This window comes from Hylobates moloch, unplaced genomic scaffold, assembly GCF_009828535.3.
Source record: "Hylobates moloch isolate HMO894 unplaced genomic scaffold, HMol_V3 SCAFFOLD_11, whole genome shotgun sequence".
Classification (NCBI taxonomy): Eukaryota; Metazoa; Chordata; class Mammalia; order Primates; family Hylobatidae; genus Hylobates; species Hylobates moloch.
The window spans coordinates 20,192,412-20,219,153 of NW_026652286.1; the positions used below are offsets into that span (position 1 = coordinate 20,192,412).

Below are 26,742 nucleotides of genomic sequence, written 5' to 3' on the forward strand. Positions count from 1 at the left end.
AAAAATCCAGCCCAGTTCATGGCTTGTTTGGCAGCAACCCTGAGATGCTTTACAGCCGTAGACCCTAAAAGGTCAAAAGGCCGTCTTATTCTCAATATACATTTTATTACCCCATCTGCTCCCGACATTAAATAAAACTCCAAAAATTAGAATCTGGCCCTCAAACCCCACAACAGGACTTAATTAACCTCACCTTCAAGGTGTACAATAATAGAAAAAAGTTTCAATTCCTTGCCTCCACTGTGAGACAAACCCCAGCCACATTTCCAGCACACAAGAAATTCCAAACGCCTGAACCGCAGCAGCCAGGCGTTCCTCCAGAACCTCCTCCCGCAGGAGCTTGCTACAAGTGCCAGAAATCTGGCCACTGGGCCAAGGAATGCCCACAGCCCGGGATTCCTCCTAAGCCGCGTCCCATCTGTGTGGGACCCCACTGAAAATCTGACTGTTCAACTCACCTGGCAGCCACTTCCAGAGCCCCTGGAACTCTGGCCCAAGGCTCTCTGACTCCTTCCCAGATCTTCTCGGCTTAGCAGCTGAAGACTGATGCTGCCTGATCGCCTCGGAAGCCCCGTAGACCATCACGGACGCCGAACTTTAAGTAACTCTCACAGTGGAATGTAAGCCCGTCCCCTTCTTAATCAATACGGAGGCTACCGACTCCACATTGCCTTCTTTTCAAGGGCCTGTTTCCCTTGCCTCCATAACTTCTGTGGGTATTGACAGCCAGGCTTCTAAACCTCTTAAAACTCCCCAACCCTGGTGCCAACTTAGACAATACTCTTTTAAGCACTCCTTTTTAGTTATCCCCACCTGCCCAGTTCCCTTATTAGGCTGAGACACTTTAACTAAATTATCTGCTTCCCTGACTGTTCCTGGACTACAGCCACATCTCATTGCTGCCCTTCTCCCCAACCCACGCCTCCATCTCATTGCCGCCCTTCTCCCCAACCCAAAGCCTCCTTCGCGTCTTCCTCTCGTATCCCACCACCTTAACCCACAAGTATAGGACATCTCTACTCCTTCTCTGGCAACCGATCACATGCCCATTACCATCTGATTAAAACTTAATCACCCTTACCCCGCTCAATGCCAAGATCCTATCCTACAGCACGCTTTAAAAGGATTAAGTCCTGTTATCACTCACCTGCTACAGCATGGCCTTTTAAAGCCTATAAATTCTTCTTACCATTCCCCCATTTTACCTGTCCTAAAACCAGACAAGGCTTACAAGTTAGTTCAGAATCTGCACCTTATCAACCAAATTGTTTTACCTATCCACCCAGTGGTGCCAAACCCATATACTCTCCTATCCTCAATACCTCCCTCTACTACCCATTATTCTGTTCTGGATCTCAAACATGCTTTCTTTACTATTCCTTTGCACCCTTCATCCCAGCCTCTCTTTGTTTTCACTTAGACTGACCCTGACACCCATTAGGCTCAGCAAATTACCTGGGCTGTACTGCCGCAAGGCTTCACAGACAGCCCCCACTACTTCAGTCAAGCCCAAATTTCATCCTCATCTGTTACCTATCTCGGCATAATTCTCATAAAAACACACGTGCTCTCCCTGCTGATCGTGTCCGATTAATCTCCCAAACCTCAATCCCTTACAAAACAACATCTCCTTTCCTTCCTAGGCATGGTTAGTGCGGTCAGAATTCTTACACAAGAGCCAGGACCGCACCCTGTAGCCTTTCTGTCCAAACAAATTGACCTTACTGTTTAGGCTGGCCATCATGTCTCCATGCAGCCGCTGCTGCTGCCCTAATACTTTTAGAGGCCCTCAAAATCACAAACTATGCTCAACTCACTCTCTACAGCTCTCATAATTTCCAAAATCTATTTTCTTCCTCACACCTGACACATATACTTTCTGCTCCCCGGCTCCTTCAGCTGTACTCACTCTTTGTTGAGTCTCCCACAATTACCATTGTTCCTGGCTCAGACTTCAATCTGGCCTCCCACATTATTCCTGATACCACACCTGACCCTCATGACTGCATCACTCTGATCCACCTGACATTCACCGCATTTCCCCACATTTCCTTCTTTCCTGTTCCTCACCCTGATCACTCTTGATTTACTGATGGCAGTTCCACCAGGCCTAATCGCCACACACCAGCAAAGGCAGGCTATGCTATAGTATGAGCCACTAGCCCGCCTCTTAGAACCTCTCATTTCCTTTCCATCATGGAAATCTATCTTCAAGGAAATAACTTCGCAGTGTTCCATCTGCTATTCTACTACTCCTCAGGGATTATTCAGGCCCCCTCCCTTCCCTACACATCAAGCTCGAGGATTTGCCGCCACCCAGGACTGGCAGATTAGCTTTACTCAACATGCCCTGAGTCAGATAACTAAAATACCTCTTAGTCTAAGTAGATACTTTCACTAAATAGGTGCAGGCCTTTCCTACAGGGTCTGAGAAGGCCACCGCAGTCATTTCTTCCCTTCTGTCAGACATAATTCCTCAGTTTAGCCTTCCTGCCGCTATACAGTCTGATAACAGACCAGCCTTTATTAGTCAAATCAGCCAAGCAGTTTTTCAGGCTCTTAGTATTCAGTGAAACCTTCATATCCCTTACAGTCCTCCATCTTCAGGAAAAGTAGAACGGACTAAAGGTCTTTTAAAAATACACCTCACCAAGCTCAGCCACCAACTCAAAAAGGACTGGACAATACTTTTACCACTTTCGCTTCTCAGAATTCAGGCCTGTCCTCGGAATTCTACAATGTACAGCCCATTTGAGCTCCTTTTTATTAGGCCCCAGTCTCATTCCAGACACCGGACCACCTTAGACTGTGCCGCCAAAAAACTTGTCATCCCTACTATCTTCTGTCTAGTCATACTCCTATTCACCATTCTCAACTACTCATACATGCTCTGCTCTTGTTTACACTGCCGGTTTACACTGTTTCTCCAAGCCATCACAGCTGATATCTCCTCATGCTATCCCCAAACTGCCACTCTTAGCTCTTGAAGTAAATAAATAATCTTTGCTGGCAGGACTATGCTGAATCTCCTTAGGCACTCTCTAATCAGATGTCCTGAGTCGTCCTAATTCTTAGACCTTTTATACCTGTTTTTCTCCTTCTCTTATTCCATTTAGTTTTTCAATTCATACAAAACCATATCCAGGCCATTACCAATCATTCTACATGACAAATGTTTCTTCTAACATCCCCACAATATCACCCCTTACCACAAGACCTCCCTTCAGGTTAATCTCTCCCACTCTAGGTTCCCACGCTGCCCCTAATCCCGCTTGAAGCAGCCCTGAGAAACATCGCCCATTCTCTCTCCATACCACCCCCCAAAAGTTTTCGCCGCCCCAACACTTCAACACTATTTGGTTTTATTTTTCTTATTAATATAAGAAGGCAGGAATGTCACGCCTCTGAGCCCAAGCCAAGCCATTGCATCTCCTGTGACTTGCACGTATACATCCAGATGGCCTGAAGTAACTGAAGATCCACAAAAAAAAGTAAAAATAGCCTTAACTGATGACATTCCACCATTGTGATTTGTTTCTGCCCCCACCCTAACTGATCAATGTACTTTGTAATCTTCCCCACCCTTAAGAAGGTTCTTTGTAATTCTCTCCACCCTTGAGAATGTACTATGTGAGATCCACCCCTGCCCGCAAAACATTGCTCTTAACTTCACCGCCTATCCCAAAACCTATAAGAACTAATGATAATCCAGCACCCTTTGCTGACTCTCTTTTCGGACTCAGTCCACCTGCGCCCAGGTGAAATAAACAGCCATGTTGCTCACAAAAAAAAAAAAAAGAACTACCTAACCTTTCTAATTTATACAAGCAGAAATCTAGGGAACATGTGTGGGAATTGATATTAAGGGTGTGGGATAATGAAGGAAGGAACATAATGTTGGATCAAGTCGAATTTATTGATGTGGGCCCACTAAGCAGAGATTCTGCATTTAATATTACAGCTTGGGAGTTAAGGCTCTAATAATGTGGTTGATTGGTTGGCCGAAACACAATCAAAAGATGGCCCATTGTAAGCAAATTGGAAATGTCGGCTCTCCCTAGGTTTAATTTAGAGGAAGGGATTCACAGGCTTAGGGAGATTAGAAAGAGTGAATTTATAATTTATGATATATTCCCCAACACTGAGAAGATCTAGAAGACACACTTTTACCGATACTTTAAGAAATAAATTACTAAAGGAAGCCCCAGTATTCGTGAAGAACTCTGTGATTACTCTTTGTAGGCCAGACCTTATAGTGGGAACCATGGCCACTTAATTGGAAAATCTAAATGCAACGGGAATAATTGGATCCAGAGTGGTGAGGCCAACTGGCAGCATTCCACTGCCAAAGGCAAGGTGGGCGTAGTTACTGTGTTGGGTGGCAGAGTCAAAGCGGCAATTAGAATAGTCTGACTCACACAGATCTGTGGCGTGGGCTAGTTAATCATGGTGTTCCTCGAAGTGAAATAGATAGAAACCTATTAAATTTTTACTTGATCTGTATAAACAGAAAAGTTCCAGGTCAAATGAACCAAAGTTTAAACTGAATCATAAAATTAGAGAGTCAGAGCCCCTCAATCAATTTTCAGACTTGAGCCATTTTACAGACCCAGAAGCCCTCAAATGAAAATTTATACTGTGAATCTTTCTCCCAGCTTTCTCTGAAAGGACCTACAGAATTTTAGCAGGGTAACTGTGCACCAGGGTAAAACATATAATCAGACCTTTGGGGGACTACTGAACACTAGATCTGAACTGACACTGATTCCAGGAAACCCAAAATGTCACTGTAGCCCCTCATTCAGAGTAGGGGCTTATATAGGTCAGGTCAGGTGATCAATGGAAGTTTTAGCTCAAGTTCATCTCACAATAGGTCTTGGAATCCATCCTGTAGTTATTTCCCAGGAAATAATTGGAATGACATACTTAGCCACTGGCAGAATCCCCACATTGGTTCCTTGACTTATGGACTGGGGGCTATGATGAAGAAGGCCAAGGAGAAGCAGTCCCTAGAATTGCTTCCACCTCAAAAAATAGTAAATAAAAAGCAATACTGCATTCCAAGATGCAGGGGTGGCGATTCCCATCACATTCCCATTCAACACTCCTATTTGGTCTATGCAGAAGACAGATGGAGCTTAGAGAATAACAGTGGATTATGGTAAGCTTAACCAAGTGGCGACTACAATTGCACCTGCTGTACTAGATTTAGTTTCATTGCTTGAGCAAAGTAACACACCCCTTGGTACCTGGTATGTAGCTATCATCTGGCAGATGCCCTCTCCTCCATTTCTGTCAATAAGGACCACCAGAAGCAGTTTTCTTTCAGCTGGCAAGGCCAGTAATACACCTTCATATTCCTACCTCAGGGTTATATTAACTCTCCAGTTATATGTCATAATTTAGACAACGTCAAACACACAGGGATCTTGATCACCTTCCCCTTCCACAAGACATCATACTTGTTCATTACGTTGATGACATTATGCTGAATGGACCTAGTGAGCAAAAAGTAGCAACTGCTTTAGATTTGATTGGTAATCATTTATGTGTTACAGGGTGGGAAATAAATCCAATTAAAGTTTAGGTGCAATCTATCTACCTGAGTTAAATTTCTAGGGGTCTGTGGTGTGGGCATGTTGAAATAGCCCTTCCAAGGAGAAGGCTAAGTTGTTGCACCTGGCCTCTAACCAAAAAAAGAAAAAAAAAAAGGCACAATGGCTAGTGGGCCTATGTGGATTTTGGAGGCAATGTATTTCTTATTTAAGCATGTTATTCTGGCCCATTTACCAACTGACTCAAAAAAAGCTACTAGTTTTGAGTAGGTCCCAGAACAGGAAAAGGCTCTGCAACAGATCCAGGAGACTACATAAGCTGCTCTGCCACTTAGGCCACATGATCCAGCAGATCCAATGGTACTTGAGGTGTCAATGGCAGACAGGGATGCTGTTTAGATCCTTTGGCAAGCTCCTATAGGTGAATTTCAGTTTAAGGCTTCAGGATTTTAGAGCAAAGCTATGCCATCATCTGCAGGTAATGATTCTTCTTTTGAGAGACAGCTCTGGGCCTGCTACTGGGCTTTAGTAGAAACTGAATGCTTGACCAGGAGTCAACAAGTTACTATGCAACCTGAGCTGCCTATCATGAACTGGGTATTATCTGACCCATCAAATCATAAAATTGCCCATGCACAGCAACACTCTATCATCAAATGGAAGTGGTATATATGTAATTGGGCCCAAGCAAGCCCTGAAGGCACAAAGAAGTTACGTCAAGTGATCCATGGTCCTCATTCCTGCTACTGACTTCTCTCTTTCAGCTGCACCCATGGCTCCATGGGGAGTTCCCTACAATCAATTGACAGAGGAAGTGAAGACTTGGCTATGGTTTACAGATGGTTCTGTGTGATATACAGGCACTACCCAAGAGTGGACAGCTGTAGCACTATAACATCTCTCTGGAACATCTCTGAAAGGCAGTGTTGAAGGGATATTCTCCCAGTGGGCAGAATTTCAGGCAGTGCACTTGGTTGTGCACTTTGCTTAAAAGGAAAAATATCTGGACATGTGATTATATACTGATTCAAGAACTATAGTAAATGGTTTGGCTGGATGGTCAGGAACTTGGAAGGTACATAATTAGAAAATTGGTGACAAGAAATTTGGGGAAGAGATATATGGATAGATCTCTTTGAGCAAAAAATATGAAGATATTTGTATCCCACAAGAATGCTCACCAAAAGGTGACTTCAGCCAAAGGGTATTTTAATAGTCAAGTGAAGAGGATAACCTGTTCTGTGGATACTAATCAGCCTCTTTCCCTAGCTACTCCTGTCATCACACAGTGGGCTCATGAACAAAGTGGTCATGGTGGCAGGGATAGAGGTCATGAATGAACTTAGCAACATGGACTCCACTCACCTATGCTGACCTTGTTATGGCCAGTGCTAAGTGCCTAATGTGTCAGCAGCAGGGACCAACACAGAGCCTCCAGTATGGCACCATTCTCCAGGGTGATTAGCCAGCTACCTGGTGGCAGATTCATTACACTGAACACTTCTACCATGGAAGGAGCAGCATTTTGTCCTTACTAGAATAGACAACAGTGCATATGGATTTTCCTTCCCTGCACACAAAACTATGTCCATGGATTTACAAAATGCCTTATCCACCATCATGGTATTCTACATGGCATTACTTCTGATCACAGCAAAAGAATTGCAGCAATGGGCCCATACTCAGGGAATTCACTGGTCTTACCTTGTTCCCTACCATCCTGAATCAGCTGTCTTGATAAAATGGTGGAATGGCCTTTTGAGACTCAGTTACAGCTCCAGCTAGGTGCAGTGCTTGGGCAAGGTCCTCCATAAGGCTCTATATACTTTGAATCAGCAACCAATATATGGTGCTGTTTCTCCCATAGCCAGAATCACAGGTCCAGGAATCAAGGGGTGAAAATGGTTGTGGCAACATTCACTGTTACCCCTGGAGACACACTGGCAAAATTTTTGCTTCTTGTTTCCATGACTTTATGCTCTACTGGCCTAGAGGTCATAGTTCTAGAGGGAAGAATGCTTCCACCAGGAGATACAACAATGATTCCATTGAACTGGAAGTTAAGACTGCCACCCAACCATGTTGGGCTCCTAATGCCTCTATGTCAATAAGCAAAGAAGGGAGTTACAGTGTTGGCTGGGGTGATTGATCCAAACCACCAAAATTGAACTACTCCTACACAATGGAGGTAAAGAAGAATATGTGTGGAATACAGATTTCTTAAAGAGTTTCTGAGTATTGCCATGTCCTGTGATTAAGGTCAATAGGAACTATAACAACCCAGTCCAGGCAAAACTATGAATGGCCCAGACCCTTCAAGAATAAAGGTTTGGGTCACCTTTATCCTGTGGTAAAGAACCCCAACCAGCTGAGGTGCTTGCTGAAAGCAGTGAGAATACAGAATGGTAGTAGAAGAAGGTCCTTATAAATATCAGCTACATCCATGTAACCAGTTACAGAAATGAGAACTGTAATTGTCCTGCATATATTCTCCTTCTGTTATAAATATATTTGTGCATGTGTGTATGTGTAAAGAAAATATCTTTGTATTCTTTCCTATTCCTTTATCATAGTAACAAAAGATATATTGACTTTACATCCATATTTAAATAGTGTTAATTTTACATCATAGTATTTAAGTTACAGGATTCCAGGAGAAGAGTAAACATCACTCAAGAATTTTACCTCCTCTTTGAGGGAAGGGATTAGTGTGTTTTTGTTGTACACAGGTTAGTTGTATGATGTTACATGGGATTTTGACCTTGTTATTGTATTTACTTGGAGATTAAGTATGGTTTAAAGAGATACGCATAAGTGCGGACTTGACAAGGGGTTAGTGAACTTGTGATGACTAATTTTATGTGTTAACTTGACTAGGCTAAAGGATGCCAAGATAGTTGGTAAAACATTATTTCTGAGTGTGTCTGTGAGAGTGTTTCCAGAAGAGATTAGCATTTGAATTGATAGACAGGGTAAGAATAATCACTTTCACTAATTCTTACCTCACAGGGTAAGAATAATCACCCCCATTAGGGTTCCCAATCTGTTGAGGGCCCAGATAGAACTAAAAGGTGGAGAAAGGAAGAATTTGCCCTCTTTTTTAGCTGGGATATCCATTTTCTCCTGCCCTTCGACATCAGAGCTCCTGGTTCTCAGGTCTTCAGACTCCAGGACTAGCATCAGCCATCTCATCCTGGTTCTCAGGCCTTTGGACATGGACCAAACTAGACCACTGGCGTTTCTGGTTCTCCAGTTTGCAGAGAAACGATCATGGATCTTCTGGGCCTCCATAATCACATAGGCCAATTGGTTCTGGTTCTCTGGAGAACTCTGACTAATACAATCACCAAGCTCATCTTCAGCCATCGATTTTTCCCTTTCCGAAGTTCAACCAGTCTCCACTATTAGAGATGACAGTGATGTGGGAGGTGAGGCTTCAGAATGACTCCTCCAGCTGTCACCAGAGGCCCAGCTCCTTCTAGGTGCATCTTTCCCTTGGAGAGAGGTGTCATAGGGGCTTTCTGGTTCAGTTCAGTTTGGGAACAAACCTATCAAGACACACAAAACAACTCGGAAATATACTCAAGGAATGAGACTTTCTTTTTTTTTTTTTTTTCCTTTTAGTCCATGAAGTTACTAGGATCAACCACACCTCATCTACTCTTTCACAAGGGATAATGATATATCTTCAAACAGTGTAGTCTTGAATTCATCTCATCTTTAGCTTCTTGGTTGATCTGAATTCCCATCAACTTGAAGGAGAAGTGAGTCTGCTCACTTTTGTGGTTTACATCGAATGCCCAATTAATTAATATTATTGTGTTCTCCAGGTCTAACAACAAATGTTGAAAGACACTTTTTTGGAAAATGTAAATGTTATTCCACCATGTCACAATAGTCCAGTTCTTCCACATGATACTTAAACATTTTAAAACAGAATATATAAACTTGCCAGCCCACCTCCTTGTCTATTTCACCAATTCTTTAATTACAGAGACTGATTTAACTTCAGGAGATGGAGGGTTGAAAGGAGGGAAAAAAAAACATCCTGCACAGCTCATAGCAGCTGTTCCTCATTATAACACATTAAGGAAGAAAGCAGCCTATTAGTTCAGAACAACTGCAAAAACCAATCACAGCATAAAATTTCACCTTCCTCTACCTTTGTCAAATTAAGCCAGTTGTTCCAGACTCCACTTCCTAAATCAAAGTCATACACTGAAGAAGGACTTACCTATGGTTACTTTCACACAAAAATCAAGAGTGTTTTTATAAGCCTATTTTATTTATGCAATCTATTCACACAGGTAGCATATGCAAAATGGCGTCAGTTACTTTAAACACATGAAGTGGGCAGCTCCACAGGGTAGTATTTTAATGTAAATCTTTAGAGTTCTATAACTGCTTTTAATTTAATAGCATTGTTCTCCTTATAAAAATAATTCATGCTTAGTATAGAAAATCTGAAAAATAATATGAGGCCTAAGGAAGAGTATAAAAATCATCACATTTCTCATGCTATTTCTTTATAATAAATATTTCTATTTTGGAATATATTCATTTAGTCTTTTTTCTATTCAAATGGATTTTTTTCAAAGAAGTATATCTCACCATACTTGAATAATATCTTTCTTTTCTCTTTATGAATTACATGCATGTTATATGCATTAAATTCTTCTTTTACATTATTTTTAATGGCTAGAAAGTAGTCCACTAAATGGATGTACCATGGTTGAAAGAAAAATCTCCTCTTATTACACATTTATAATGCTTCTGATTTTTATTATTAAAAGTATTATTGTAATGACTCAAGATTGATACATTTTTGCATGCATCCATGACCATTTCCTCCTGCTCTATTTCTCAGGATGGATAGCTGGGTCAGAGTTTACAAAGTTTTAATACTCCCAAAGTTATTCACAGAAAATTCATTAAGTCAATAATTTTGTTATAAGAGCTAAAAATGTTGTGCCAACTTGGATTTTATTTTTATTATTATTTTTTAAGATGGAGTCTCACTCTGTCACCCAGGCTGGAGTGCAGTGGTAGGATCTCCGCTCACTGCAATCTCTGCTTCCCAGGTTCAAGTGATTCCCATGCCTCAGTCTCTAAGTAGCTGGGATTACAGGCATGCACCACCACGCCTGGCTGATTTTTGTATTTTTAGTAGAGATGGTGTTTCACCATGTTGGCCAGGCTGGTCTCGAACTCCTGACCTAAAGTGATCTGCCCACCTAGGCCTCCCAAAGTGCTGGGATTACAGGCATGAGCCACCGTGCCCGGCCTGGTTTTTAAAATCTTAAATTTTTATAGCGTAAACTGAAGACAATTACTTCTAGAGAGTCTAACTTAAATGCTCTGGAATGAGACCCAGGCCAGGCACAGACTTTTTTTGTTTTCGTTTTTGTTTGTTTTTTTTTTAAGTTTACAGTTGATTTTGCATGCAGCCGGGGTTTAAGACCACTGGGGCTTGTTAGTGAGTTTTCTGGTCTACCCTGGAATTTTACTTCCAGGGAAGAGATAACTGAATTACAAGCCCATAAAAAAATTTTTTTAATGACTAGAGCAGAAATTTTTCTGAGAGGTGCAACTGCAAGTCCTCATAAATGAATTTTATAGAATATCTTTCGCCCATACGTATCTGTGTATAGGCATAAGTATATGAAATATCTAAGTTGCAGCAATGATTGATGAAAGGAATATAAACAGCACCCCCTGTGCCATTGCCTCTTTACTTTGGAATCCAAGAGTAAATCTACAATAAACAAACAAGTTAGACATTTTTTCACCTATGATTTCATCTTTATTTTAGAATAACTTTTTAAAGGAATGGATAAAATAAGAAGCACTGGAAACATGGTATCCAGCAGCATAAATTCCCAGGGGCAGGAAGATGTGATTCTACTACTTCCTCTTTCTAAGCTTCAGTAATCTCTCAGAACATTATAATCCCCTCATCCTCCTAAAGAAACCTGATCAGCAGTTTGCTCATGCTGTTCTCTGTTTCCAGGTCCCTTTTGCAACAGTAACTGCCATCTCCTCTCCTCACACAGACACAGTCAGCTGTGTACATTGATGCCACATGACAAACAATGACTCCACTCCCACCCACCAGCCCCCTGGTGTAGTGTGCCTATCCATTTATATCTTTAATAGTGCTTCATCATTTATCCCATTTGAGCTCAGGCTTTGCATTCAACTCTAAATATCTCTGCAATTCCCATCGAGGGGCCTAGTCATGCCAGCTGAAGCCACCTAAAGATCAATTTACAAAAGACAGGAACTATTTCTGTCTGAAAATGTTGGCTTGCAGTGTCTCTGGCCATTTCCTAAAGAATAGAACCACATTTCTAATTAATCATAAAATTAAAATCTAATATGAAGTATTTTGTTTAAAAAGTCTGGCACTGCACTAGGTACATCATATATCTTTTGTACTCACAAGGACCCATTTTACAGAGGGGGAAACTGAGTCTTAAAGAGGTCAAGATACTTTTTTAAGGTTACACACCCCATAAGTAACTGAATGAACTCAAGCAGACATCCACCCACCGAACCCGAGCGTGAACATGCTTATTCACTGTGCTTCTAAACTTAGTCTTGCTTTAAAGGCCATCCACTCTTCCTCTCCAATTTATCTTGGAGGCAAACTCCAGCCATATTGTCCTACTCCATGTTCCCTCAAAGCACTAACTGGAATTATGGTAAAGAAAACTGCCTGTCTCATTAGAGCAAACCAAGAATCCTTTAGAGTTTTAGAAAAGAATTCTAGAAGAATAATCCCCAGGTAGGGAGAGAGTCAAATATCTGTTAATATGCACCCATCTACCCCAATATTTTCCTGCCAAAGGTCTTGTTTTGTTTTCAAAAGGCAATCTATTTCCTAATACCTCTTCTTCCTTTACGCAACCATTTGCAATCATACCCTCTGCACATTGAATTTGTTGCCAGCTACTGCCTAGGTAGGTATTTTCTCTTTTCTTATAAATATCTGATTCAAGGCCAGGTGTGGTGGCTCACGCCTGTAATCCCAACAATTTGGGAAGCTGAGGTGGGCAGATCACTTGAGGTCAGGAGTTCGAGACCAGCCTGGCCAACATGGTGAAACCCCGTCTCTACTACAAATGCAAAAACTAGCTGGGCATGGTGGCACATGCCTGTAATCCCAGCTACTCAGGAGGCTGAGGCACGAGGATCACTTGAACCTGGGAAGCAGAGGTTTCAGTGAGCCGAGATCTTACCACTGCACTCCAGCCTGGGTGACACAGTGAGACTCTGTCTCAAAAAAAAAAAAAAAAAAAATCTGAATCAACAAACTGCATGAATACATTTAGAAATGGACTAGCCATGTAGTTATAAGTATCTTCTGCATGTGTACTATATTTGTGGTGGAGAGTAGCTTATGTAAAGGGAAAAATTAGGGAACTAGCAAAATATAGCAAATGAAGAGGAGGGAGGCAGATTAAGCATGTCCTTGGCCAAGTTATTTCCTTCCTGAGTCTCAGCTTCTTTATCTTTAAAATGAGGAGGTTAGGTTAAATAAATTCAGTTCTTATTTCTTGTACATGTTTGTATACCTTTCACCATCTGCAACACTGTAGGTGCTCAGCCAGTGTTGAACTGACTTACTAATTTTGAGTACTACCAAAAAAAAAAAAAGATTATGTCTAAAGCTTAAGTACAGGCCACTATTACTTGGCTTTAAGTTTTGCCAGAAATGCAAAATTTCAGTAAAATTCTTACTTAGCTTGGCCTAATGATTTGACATAAGAGTAATCTTCCCACCAAAACTTTATTCAAGAATCCAAATACAGGTAAGCCAAAGCTTTATGACGGCACTTCCTTACCTCTCATGTATTTCTAAAGCTATGTCCCTAAGATTCTTGCCCCCACATCAACCCTAAAAGTGCTTTTGCAACATTACCGATGACCTTCTAGAGCAGGGGTCCCCAACCACTGGGACACTGACAGGTACTGGTCCATGGCCTGTTAAAAATCGAGATGCACAGCATGAGGTAAGCAGTGGGCCAGCGAGCATTACTGCCTGAGCTCTGCCTCCTGTCAGATCAGCTGGGCATTAGATTCTCATAGGAGCGTGAACTCTATTGTGACATGTGCGTGTGGGAGATCTAGGTTGTCCACTCCTTCTGAGAATCTAAATAATGCCTGATGATCTGAGGTGGAACAGTTTCATCTCCAAACCATTCCATCCCCTCACCTCCATGAAAAAATTATATTCCACGAAACCGGTCCTTGGTGCCAAAAAGGTTGAGAACTGCTGTTCTATTGGACAAACACACTGAGGACTTTTCAAACCTCATCTTACTCAACTTCTCCATGCCATTGGAGAGTGCTGCCTCTTCTTTCCCAACTTTCTTGGCCTCTGATATGTGTCCCCATCCAAATCTCATCTTGAATTATAGTTCCTATAATCCCCACGTCTGGTGGGAGGGGCTCGGTGGGAGGCAATTGAGTCATGGGGGCAGCTTCCCCATGGTATTCTCCTGAAAGTAAGTTCTCAGGAGATCTGATGGTTTTATAAGGGTATCCCCCATTGCTTGACTCTCATTCTTCTCCTTCCTGCTGCCATGTGTAGAAGGATGTGTTTGCTTCCTTTTCTGCTGTGATTGTAAGTTTCCTGAGGCCTCCCCAGCCCTGTGGAACTGTGAGTCAATTAAACCTCTTTCCTTTATACTTTACCCAGTCTCGGGTAGTTCTTCATAGCAGTGTAAGACTGAACTATTACAGCCTCCATGGCCTTTTTCTTTTCTTCAATGCCCTGTTTCTCCTCCTACACTCATGAGTTCCTTTATGAGTTCCTTTTCTCATTTTCCCTCAAATATTAGTATCCTTGAGTTCTACTCTCAGTTTTTTTTTCTCGCCCTATGTATTCTCTTTCATCTACATCTACATCTCTTGTTTTCTAAATAAAATTCCCCACCCTTACCTGAATTTTAGATACATCTATAACAAATATCTCTACCAGAAATATTCTACATATACCTTCATGCATAAATCATCCCACAAAATCATATTTCACCCAAAAGTTTTTCCAACTTCATTAGTGTATATAAGTATATAAACTAATCAACATTCTTTCTCCCTCTTTCTCTCTCTGTCTCTCTGCTGGTGATAGACGAATACAGACAACCCAGGGAGCAAATGAAACCAAATTTTGGAAAGTCTGATTTTAAGATACAAATCAAGTTCTTCAGAACCAAAAGTTCAAGTAAATATTTTATTTTTAGATTACCGTACAATGTAACTGATGTTTTTGTGTCCAATTTTAGAGTTTAACACATATATAGGTTTCTGTAACTACCTCCACAATAATGATACAGAAGAGTTCCATATAACCAAAAGACAAATTCTCTTGTTATCCCTTTTGTAGTCATATCCTCTCTCTATTCCTAATCCCTGGAAATGACTGATCTTTTCCCTGTCATTACAGTTCTGTCTTTTAGAAAATGGCATATGAATGGAATTAATTATACGTATGCAACCTCATGAAACTGGCTTCTTCCAACTACTATAATACCTTTCAGATTCATCCAAGTTGTTTTGTAAACAAATAGTTTGTTCCTTTTATTGCTGAGTAGTATTCCGTTGGATAAATGTAACAGAGATTCTTTATACATTCACTTGTTGAAGGACATTTAGGTATTTCCATTTTGGGTGATTATGAATACAGCTGCTATAAACATTCATGTACAAGTTTTTGTGTGAACATGTTTTCATTTATTTAAGGCAAGTACCTAGAAATGGGATTGCTAGGTCATATGGAAAGTGTTTGTTTAGTTTTACAAGAGACTGCCAAACTGTTATCCAGAGTAGCTGTTTTTCGTTTTGCTACCAGCAATGTATACAAGTTCCAGTTGCTCCACATCCCTACCAGCCCTTGTCAATATTTTTTTATTTCAGCTATTCTAATAGATGTGCCATGGTACCTCATGCTGGTTTTAACTTTCATTTTCTGAATAGCAAATTAACATTTGTTAATTTGCTTACTTGCATTCCTTTTGCCCAAATTGTTTGTCATATTTTAGTTCCTTTGTCTTTCACATAACTTATTTCACATAACTTATTTTTCACATAACTTATTTTTATTTTCTACTTTTCAACAGTTTTATCGAACTATCACTGACATGAAAAAATAGCACATATTTAAGGTATACAACTTGATGTTTTGATATATGTATACATTGTGAAATAATTACATTCCCCATAATGAACACATCTATTACCTCTACAGTTACTATTTGTGTATCTGTATAGTGAGGAGATTTAAGATCTATCTTCTTAGCAGATTGCAAGTATACAATACAGTATTTTTAACTATTGTCCCTATGCTATACGGTCTTTTCATATAAATTCCAGAATCAGCTTTATATACCTACAAAAAGTCCCGTTGGGATTTTGATTTGAATTGAGTTGAATCTATGAATCAATTTGAGGAGAACTAAATCTTTACTATGTTGAGACTTCTAGTTGATGAACGCAGTACTTTCTTTAATGTAGGTAGTTGATTTTCTTATGGTTGGGTTATGAGAGTTTTTTTGTGTTCCAGATACAAGTCCTTTATTGGATATGTGATTTGCAAATATTTTATCCCAGTCTGTAGCCTGTCTTTTCATTCTTATACAGTGTCTTTGATAGAGCAAAAGTTTTTCATTTTGTTGAAATCCAATACATAAATCTTTTCTTTCATGATTGTGCTCTTTGTATCATGTCTAATAACTCTTTGTCTAACTCCGACCAGTTTTTCTCCTAAATTTTTTCCTTTAAATTTTTATAATTTTGTATTTTACATGTAAATCTTTTCATTAATTCTTATGTAAGATTTGAAATTAAGATGAAGGTTCATTTTTTTGCACATGGTTGGCTGGCTGTTCCAACACCATTTGTTGAATGGCTATCATTCCTTTATGAAATTGCTTTTGCAACGGTATGAAAAATAACTAGAATATATTTGTGTGGATCTGTTTCTGGCTTCTCTGTTCCATTGATCTATGTGTCTATCCTTTTGCCAATATCACACTGAATTGATTGCTACAGCTTTATATTAAATCTTAAAATCTGATAGTGTGATTTCTCCAACTTTACTAGTCTGTTTCAAAATTGTTTTGGTTATCACAGTTCCCTTGACTTTCCATATAAATTTTAGAATCAGCTTGTCTGATTCTAAAAATACTGTAAAAATAGTAAAATACTGTAAAAATCTAAAAATGCTGTAAAAATACTCCTGAGGTTTGCTTGGAATTGCATTAAATCTATAGATCAATTTGGGCAGAGTTACATATTTTCTTTTCTTTCTTTTTTTTTTTTGAGACCAAGTTTTGCTCTTGTTATCCAGGCTGGAGTGAAATGGTGCAATCTCAGCTCACTGCAACCTCTGCCTCCCAGGTTCAAGTGATTCTCCTTGCCTCAGCCTCCCTAGCTGGGATTACAGGCATGAGCCACCATGCCCGGCTAATTTTGTATTTTTAGTAGAGACAGGGTTTCTCCATGTTGGTCAGGGTGGTCTTGAACTCCCGACCTCAGGTGATCCATCCAACTTGGCCTCCCAAAGTGCTGGGATTACAGGCATGAGCCACCGTGCCCAGCTGAGTTACATTTTTTCTATGTTACTTCTTTCAATCCATAAAATAGTATATCTCTCCATTTATTTAGGTCTTTTTTGCTTTATTTCACTAAGTGTTTGTAATTTTCAGCATACAGACCCTGTTTATGCTTTGTTTCACTTATACCTATGTGTTTCATTTTTTGGAGCTAACGTAAATTTTTTAAAAATGTTTAGTTGCCAATTATTCATTGCTAGTATAAAGAAATACATTTGACTCTTGTGTGTGTGTGTGGTTTTTTTTGTTTGTTTGTTTGTTTGTTTGTTTTGAGACGGAGTCTCGCTCTTTCACCCAGGCTGGAGTGCAGTGGCGCGATCTCGGCTCACTGCAGGCTCCGCCTCCCGGGGTTCACGCCATTCTCCTGCCTCAGCCTCCTGAGTAGCTGGGACTACAGGTGCCCGCCACCATGCCCGGCTAATTTTTTTGTATTTTTAGTAGAGACGGGGTTTCACTGTGTTAGCCAGGATGATCTCGATCTCCTGACCTCGTGATCCACACGCCTCAGCCGCCCAAAGTGCTGGGAGTGGCCTGATTCTTTTGTGTTGAACCTTGTACCCTGTAATCTCATTAAACTCACTTTTTAGTACTTGGAATTTGCTTATGAATTCCTTGAAATTTTCAGCATAGACAATCGTATCATCTGAAAATCTGCTTGCCTTTTATTTAATTTCCTAACTTTATTAACTGGATAGGGCACCCAGTAAAATGTTTGTTGAATGATGGGAGTAGATATCTGTATTAGTCCGTTCTCAGGCTGCTAATAAAAACATACCCAAGACTGAGTAATTTATAAAGGAAAGAAGTTTAATTGACTCACAGTTCTGCAGGGCTGAGGAGGCCTCAGGAAACTTACAATCATGGCAGAAGGGGAAGCATCCTTCTTCACACGATGGCAGGAAGGAGAAGTGCTGAGCAAAAGGGAAAAAATCGCCATATAAAACCATCAGATCTCATGAGAACTCACTCACTATCACTAGAATATGAGGGTAAACGCCTCCATGATTAAATTACCTCCCACTGGGTCCCTCCCATGACACATGGGGATTATGGGAACTACAATTCAAGGTGAGATTTAGATGGGGACACAGAGACAAAAAGTATCAATATCCTTGCCTTATTCCTAAAGTGAGGGAAAAAGCATTCAGTCTTTCACCATTAAGTATAATGTTAGCTTTTGTGTATGCATTTTATCAGGTTGAGAAAGTTTCTATTTCTAATTTGCAGAGAGTCTTTATCATGAATGAATGTTGAATTTTGTCAAATACTTTTCCTGCAACAATTGATATGATCATGTGACTTTTCTTCTTTAGACTGTTAATATGGTGTACTACAATGAAAAATTTTCCAGTATTGAACCAGTCTTATATTCCCACTACAATCTCTACTTGGTCATGGTGTATTATTATTGTTTTTATATGTTTAAGAATTCAGTTGGTTAATATTTTACTGAAGATTTTTACATTTATGTTAATGAGGTATATTTGGTTGTGTTTAAAAGATTATTTTTCTTATGCTGTCTTTTGCATCAGGGTAATGCTGGCCTCATAAATTGAGAGTGTTCTCATCTCTTCTTATTTCTGGAAGAGATTGTATGGAATTGGTATTAACTTTCCACAAATAATTGGTAGAATTTGCCAGTGCAACCATCGGAGCTAGAAGGTTGCTTTCTTGGAAACTTTTAACTGAAAGTTAAGTTTCATTAATATAATTTTAATTTAATTTCATCTAGGTTTTCAAATCTATGTCTACAGAGTTATTCTTAGTATTCCTTCATTATCTGTTTAGTGTTTATTGGATCTGTAATGATACCCCCTCTTTCATTCTTGATATTAATAATTCATGGCTTATCTCTTTTTTTGGTCAGTTTTGCTAATGTCATTAATGTCAAAAAATCAGCTTTTGTTTTTATTTATTTTTTTCTATTGTTTTTCTGGTTTTAATTTCATTGCTCTCTGCTCGTCTTTGTTATATTCTTCCATCTGCCTGTTTGGGTTTATTTTAGTTTTATTTTTCTAGTTGTTTAAAGTGAAGGATTTGAGGACTTTATTCTTTTCTCAGGTAACCATTTAATGCTATCAATTTTTTAAATTTTTGCAAAAAACTTTGTGTGATAGAAAAAATACTCAGACCTGGGAGTTAAGGGTGTAACAGATTTACATTTGCATGTAAGATAAGATATTTGTGACATAACGAACCCATCAACTTATTTGAGAGACGGGGACAAAATGATTCCAAATGTGAAAGCTCTAGACAGCCTAGTGCAGAATTAATCACAGAGTGATAATAGGCAAGAGTTTTCAGAAAGCAAAGAACAGGCAACACATTCTCTACAGGGTGGGAAGCTCTTTCGCGAGGCTCTAGATCTCTTCTACTAAAAGGCATCTGATGGCCCCGTGTACATTAGCATTCTTTAGTCCTACCTGCTCCTACTTCCATGTTTCTTCTACTAGGAAATACTGATAAAGATTGTGGGTGTATTGATGTTATACTTTTTACAATATACTCATTTGTACCCAACGTGATTCACTCAATAAATGTTTTTTGTGGCTGCTATCATCTTTGTTTTTAAAAAAGTTATTATTTCTAATTATTATGGAAATATAGTAGTTGTACATACTCAATAAATAATAAATATTTCTGATGTCCTTGAGGCCACTAGATAATTATTTTAAGTCCCATATCTTAATGAATTTATAGTTCCCTTAGGTAGAAGCACAATATACACAAATGAGATCTATATTAATCTGTAATAGCTATCATTTAAATTAAATATACTATGCACCAGACGTTGTATATGCTGGGTGTGTTACGTACATTTAATCTTTACCACCTTTTTGCAAGGCATAAATAATAGGGAGGATAGTTTCACAGAAAGAAAGCCAACCAACCAGAAAAAGCCCAGGACCAGACAGATTCACAGCCAAATTCTACCAGATGTATAAAGAAGAGATGGTACCATTCCTACTGAAACTATTCCAAAAAATTGAGGAGGACAGACTCCTCTTTAAGTGAGGTCAGTATCATCCTGATACCCAAACCTGGCAGAGACACAATTAAAAAGGAAAACTTTAGGCCAATATCCTTAATGGACATAGATGCAAAAATCCTCAACAAAATAGTGGCAAAGCAAACCCAGCAACACATCAAAAAGCTAATCCACCACAATCAAGTAGGCCTTATCTCTGGGATGCCAGGTTGGTTCAACATATGCAAATCAATAAATGTGATCCACTATATAAACGGAACTAAAAACAGAAACCACATGATCATCTCAATAAATAACAGAAAAGGCTTTCAATAAAATTCAATATCTCTTCATGTTAAAATCCCTCAACAAATTAAGCATTAGAGGAACATACGTAAAAATAGTAAGAGTCAGCTATGAAAAATCCAAGCCGATATCACACTGAATAGGCAAAAGCTGGAAGCATACCCCCTGAAAATTGGAACAAGACAAGGATGCCCTCTCTCATCACTCCTATTCAACATAGTAGTGGAAGTGCTAACCAGAACAATCAGGCAACAGAAGGAAATAAAAGGAATCCAGGTCAGGCGCAGTGGCTCACAACTGTAATCCCAACACTTTGGGAGGCCGAGATGGGTGGATCACTTGAGGTCAGGAGCTCGAGACCAGCCTGACCGACATGGTGAAACCCAATCCCTACTAAAAATACAAAATTAGTTGGGCCTGGTGGTACATGCCTGTAATCTCAGCTACTTGGGAGGCTGAGGCAGGAGAATCGCTTGTAGCTGGGAGGTGGTGGTTACAGTGAGCCAAGATTGCACCATTGCACTTCAGCCTGGGCAACAAGAGTGAAATAAAGAAAGAAAGAAAAAGAAAGAAAAAGAAAAAAAGAAAAAGAAAGAAAGGAAGGAAGGAAGGAAAGAAAGAAAGAAAGAAAGATAGAAAGGCATCCAAATAGAAAGAGAGGAAGTCAAACTACTTCTGTTTGCAGACAATATGATTCTATACCTAGAAAACCTCATAGTCTCTGCCCAAAAGCTCCTAGATCTGATAAACAACTTTAGCAAAGTTTCAGGATACAAAATCAATGTACAAAAATCAGTAGTATTCTTATACGCCAAGAACATCTAAACTGAGAGCCAAATGAAGAATGCAGTTCCATTCACAACAGGCATAAAAAGAATAAACACCTAGGAACACAGCTAACCAGGGAGGTGAAAGATCTCTACAAGGAGAACTACAAAACACTGCTCAAAGAAATAAGAGATTACACAAATAAATGGGAAAACATTCCATGCTTATGGATAGGAAGAATCAATATCATAAAAATGGCCATGCTGCCCGAAACAATTTATAGATTCAATGCTATTCCTATAAACTACCAATGACATTCTTCACAGAATGAGAAAAACTATTCTAAAATCGATATGGAACCAAAAAGGGGCCCAAATAACCAAAGCAATCCTAAGCAAAAAGAACAAAACAACAAGCATCACACTATGTAACTTCAAATTATACTACAAGCCTATAGTATCCAAAATAGCATGGTACTGGTACAAAAACAGACATATAGACAAATGGAAGGGAACAGAGAGCCCATAAATTATGCCACACACCTAGAACTATCTGATCTTTGACAAAATCAACAAAAACAAGTAATAGGGAAAGGACTCCCTATTCAGTAAATGGTGCTGCGATAACTGGCTAGTCACATGCAGAAGTTTGAAATTAGACCCCTTCCTTACACCATACACAAAAACTCAAGATGGATTAAAGACTTAAATGTAAAACTCAAAACTATAAAAACCCTGGAAGACAACCTAGGCAACACCATTCTGGACATAGGAGCAGACAAAGATTTCATGATGAAAATGCCAAAAACAATACCAACGAAAGCAAAAATTGACAAATGGAACCTAATTAAACTAAAAAGTTTCTGCACAGCAAAAGAAATTATCAACAGAGTAAACAGACAACCTACAGAATGGGAGAAAATATTTACAAACTATGCATCCAACAATAAAGTCCAGAATCTATAAGGAACTCAAACAAATTTACAAGCAAAAAACAACCCCACAAACAAAAAGCCCACAGAGTGGGCAAAGAACACGAATAGACACTTTTCAAAAGAAGACATAAATGCAGTCAACAAGCACGTGAAAAAAGGCTCAACATCACTAATCATTAGAGAAATGCAATTCAAAACCACAGTGAGATACCATCTTACCCAGTCAGAATGGCTATGATTAAAAAGTCAAAAAATAACAGATGCTGACGAGGTTGTAAAGAAAAGGGAATGCTTATACATTGCCGGTGGGAATGTAAATTAGTTCAGCCATATGGAAAGCAGTTTGGCAATTTTTCAAAGAACTTAAAACAAAATTACCACTTGACCCAGCAAATCCCATTTTTAATTATATACCTGAAGGAATGTAAATTGTTCTACCATAAAGACACATGCATGCGTATATTCATTGCAGCACTATTCACAATAGCAAAGACATAGAATAAACCTAAATGCCCCGCAATAGTAGAGTGGATAAAGAAAATATGGTATATATATACCATGGAATACTATATAGCCATAAAAAGAACAATATCATGTCTTTTATAGTATAATATGGATGGAGCTGGAGGCCTTTATCATAAGCAAACTAACACAAGAACAGAAAATCAAATAGCATGTTCTCACTTATAAGTGGGAGCTAAACACTGAGTACATATAGACACAAAAAAGGCAACAACAAACACTGGGGCCTACTTGAGGGTAGAGAGTGGGAAGAGGGTAAGAATAAAAAACTACCTATTTGGTGCTATGCTTGATGACAAAACAACCTACACACCAAACCCCTGTGACATGCAATTTACCTATATAACAAACCTGCACATGTACCCCTGAACCTAAAATAAAAGTGAAAAAAAAAAAAGAATGTGGATTTTGGAGTCAGAAACCAAGTTTGAATCTCTGCTGTTTCACGAGCTGCATGACTTAGGCCAGTTGTGTAAACTCTCTAAACTTTAGGTTTTATAATTTTAAAATGTGGATAAAAGCTGTTGTGAAGATTAAAAGCAATGATATATGAAAAAGGTCTGGTAGGGTAGGGAAACTAGGGATTTTGAAGTCTATACAGTAATACTTCACTTCAAACTCAACATCACCCATGTTAGCTATGAGATCTTCAGCCAGATACCTAACATCTTGAGTTTTAATACCTCATATATAAAACATCTGATTAGATAGATAGATAGATAGATAGATAGATAGATAGATAGATAGATAGATAGATAGATACAGACAGGTAAATATGTAGACAGCTAGATAGATACATAGATAGATAAGTAGATAAATAGCTAGAGAAAGAGAAAGAGACAGATAGATCATCTTCCCCTTTACTTCAAAACCTCTTCTTTAGGAATCCCTGTCTCAATTACTAGCAACTCCATCCATCTACTAAGCTATTCAGATCAAACAACTTGGGACAATTTTTCACTCTTTCCCATGACTCACGATCAATCTGAGGGTTAATTCTATTAGTTCTATCTTCAACATCTATTCAGATTCTTTCACATACACTACTTCCTCTTCTATCATCATGGTCTGAGACACCTGTCTTATTACCATAATTTCCTAACTGATTTTCTTGTTTCCCTCTTTACCTTCCCACCCACGATTTTTATCCTGGCAGCAAAAATAACCCTTTCAACCTTAAATCAAATCAAATTCTTCAATGGTTTCCCATCTCAGTCAGAGTAAAAGCTGATCTTTACAATGACTTAACAGGTCCCTCCAAAGCTCTCCCAACACTGCCACTCAGCTGTCCAGCCACTCCCGTGATCTCTTATCCTACACTCTAACCTGCACTGCTCCACTCCAGGCCAACTGCCTGCGTCATCCTCGAAACTCCTGAATTTCTGTCTCACCTCAGAGACTTTACACTTCCTATTCCTCCCACCTGGAATATTCTTCACTCAAATAGCTTCAAGACTCTCAGCCTCACCTCCTTTAAGTCTTTGCTCAAGTTTCGTCTTCACAGCGAGGCCTTCCCTGTCCACTCCATTTTAAAATCCAATAGCCCACTCCATCCAGCACTATCTATTCCCTTACTCAAACTTATTTTTCTCTATAGCATTGATCACGATCTAACACTATTATATTGTACTTACTTTTTTGTTTTTGTCTGTTTCCTCATTACATGCATACACACACACACACACACACACACACACACACACACACACACCCAAGAGTGGAAATTCTGAGAGCAAGTATTTTGGGCAGTTTTGTTCATTTTTGTATCCCAACAACCTTAAATAGTATGAAGAACTTAGTATTATCTCTCTCATACCCTTCCTTTTGTTCCTCTCTCCTCCCTTCCCCTCCTCTGCATTCCCTTTTCCTCCCCGCTCCTTTCTTTCTCTAAAATATATATGTGTACATATCATGACAAAATTTATTTGTTCATGGAACCCTAGAGAAAGTAGTATACAAAGCAAATCTTAGTTTCCTTAGCTTGTTAGAAACAACCTCTTTCATTGGGAAAGAATGTACAATTTATGGTACATTTAACATGTATGTACTAGAACCTACTGTGCACCAGGTGCTATTTTATTTAGGATAAATAAGAAATAATCTCTGTCCTCAATGCACTGTCCAGTTTAAGAAAGAAACAAATAGATACATAAGAAATAAAAGAAAGGTGCTCACAAAAACAATATTTTACTTAGTGAGAAGACAATTGTGAGAGGTTTAAAAATAGGTCTGATGTGGTTGAGACAAATCTGGCAATAACAATCAATTACAGAGAAGACTAATGGCACGGTGTGAGTTTGGTGCAGAAGTTTCCTCATTTGATCAACCTAGGGGGTTCCTCAAAATGATCCGTGTTCCTTTGACAATGAGTCATCCATAATTTCATGATTGCTTTTGCTGTGTTTGTGGTTATGAAATGATCCTCACACCACCATTCCTAATACTAGAAGATTCCGTTCTAACCAGTACAAATTGTCAGGCAAGAGAGTGGGTGTTTATAGTATGGGTTAATTTGTTCTCCAGCAGGCCTGAGTTCCAGTGAACTCAGCATTTGCTGCATAAGAAAAGCATACTAGAACCTTCCTTAATTTGCTGAATGGGAATAAACAAGAGGTGCTTGGGGGCACATTCAGGGGAGCTCAAAGAGCTAGAAAGGAGCAATGGGGAGGGTGAATAGTAATAGCTAAAGTGTTCTTGTATTCTGAAAACGAAATTGCCCTTCTGAGTATACATTTAGCAAACTGGCAGATTCACAACTCCAAGGTTCAGAGGTCTGAACATGCCAATAGCAACAGCAAAAAGAAGCCTTAACGACCTTCCTTTAATTTCCAAACCTTATTTCATTAGTGGAAACTTTTGGAGCTCTGTTTCATGACCTACAAGTCTAACTCTGTGTAAGGTTGAGGGTGGAAACTTTGAACACAAAGGGAACATCTGGGGGGAAACACACACACACACACACACACACACACACACGATCTTTAATGGAGTTCTTTGGAAAATAGCAGGAATAGCTGGTGCTTGGTTATTCCACCTGCATTATCCCATCTAAGCCTCATGGCCTCCCTGAAAGGTACGTACTGTTCATTTTCCTCATTTTATGAAATAAAAAACTGAGACTCAGAGAGATGAAGTGACATTCCCAAGAGGCAGAGCCAGGACTTGAATCCTGGTCTTCTTACTCTAGACATGTGACAATTCTATACTTGTCTTTTCCTACTTGCTGTGCTGAAATTCTGAAAAACAGAGTTTGTAAAGCTCTAGTCTACAGCAGTGTTTCTCAACCTTAGTTCCACATTGGAATCACCTGGAGATACTTACAAATCCTCTGATGCCTGGGTCCCAGCACTAGAAATTCTAACTTAATTTGTCTGGAATACAATCTGGGAAATGTTTTTTGTTGTTGTTGCTTTTTTAAACAGAGTCTCACTCTGTCACCCAGGCTGAAGTGCAGCAGCATGATCACAGCTGACCGCAGCCTCAACCTCCCGGGCTCAAGTGATTCTCCAGTGGGATTTTCTAAAGCCCCTCCCTGCCAGGTAATTCTAATGTTTAGTCAAAATTGAGAACAACTATGAAGAAATTATTTTAAATGACAGATTCCCTGAGCCCCATCCCAGGTTTATTGAATTAGAGCCCCAGAGGCAAGTTGGCATAATTGTGTTATTTTATAATCCTCCCATGCCATTCTAGTAAGCAGCCAAGTTTGGGAACCACTGGTCTACTCTATGACCTTCAAAACTGCTCAAGGTGAGTAATTACTGAAGAACCAGTTATTAGTCCAACCTCTGTCCCTGTCCACGTTATCATGGGGAACTGATTTATCTTCACAGCATCTGTGTTTCTTAATCTTAAAATGAGGCGATTGGTATTTGTCCTGTCAATCTCTTTGGAATGTTCAAGAGAAAAGAGACAAATATGAAAGTGTTTTAAAAGGTATTTTAACTTGTAAGGTATTATTATTATTATTGAACTAGTGTTCCTGATTTTTATCTCTAAAATTGCCTCCTGAATAGACCATGTCCATAGGAGAAGGGTTCTAGTCTTGGCTTCTGATTCACATTTTATCCT

The 26,742-nt window shown here is 39.3% G+C and overlaps 1 protein-coding gene across 1 annotated transcript in view; it reads right to left on the bottom strand.

The window, feature by feature from the left end:
- LOC116476407 (small ribosomal subunit protein eS25-like) overlaps nt 1-18,064 on the bottom strand; it is a 47,708-nt gene extending 29,644 nt beyond the window's left edge. Inside the window, exon 1 of the mRNA XM_032761470.2 lies at nt 18,030-18,064. Within this exon, the coding sequence (XP_032617361.2) occupies nt 18,030-18,035 (6 nt within the window). The 5' untranslated portion in view covers nt 18,036-18,064. The remainder of the gene's footprint in view (nt 1-18,029) is intronic.
- Between the last annotated feature and the right edge of the window lie 8,678 nt (nt 18,065-26,742).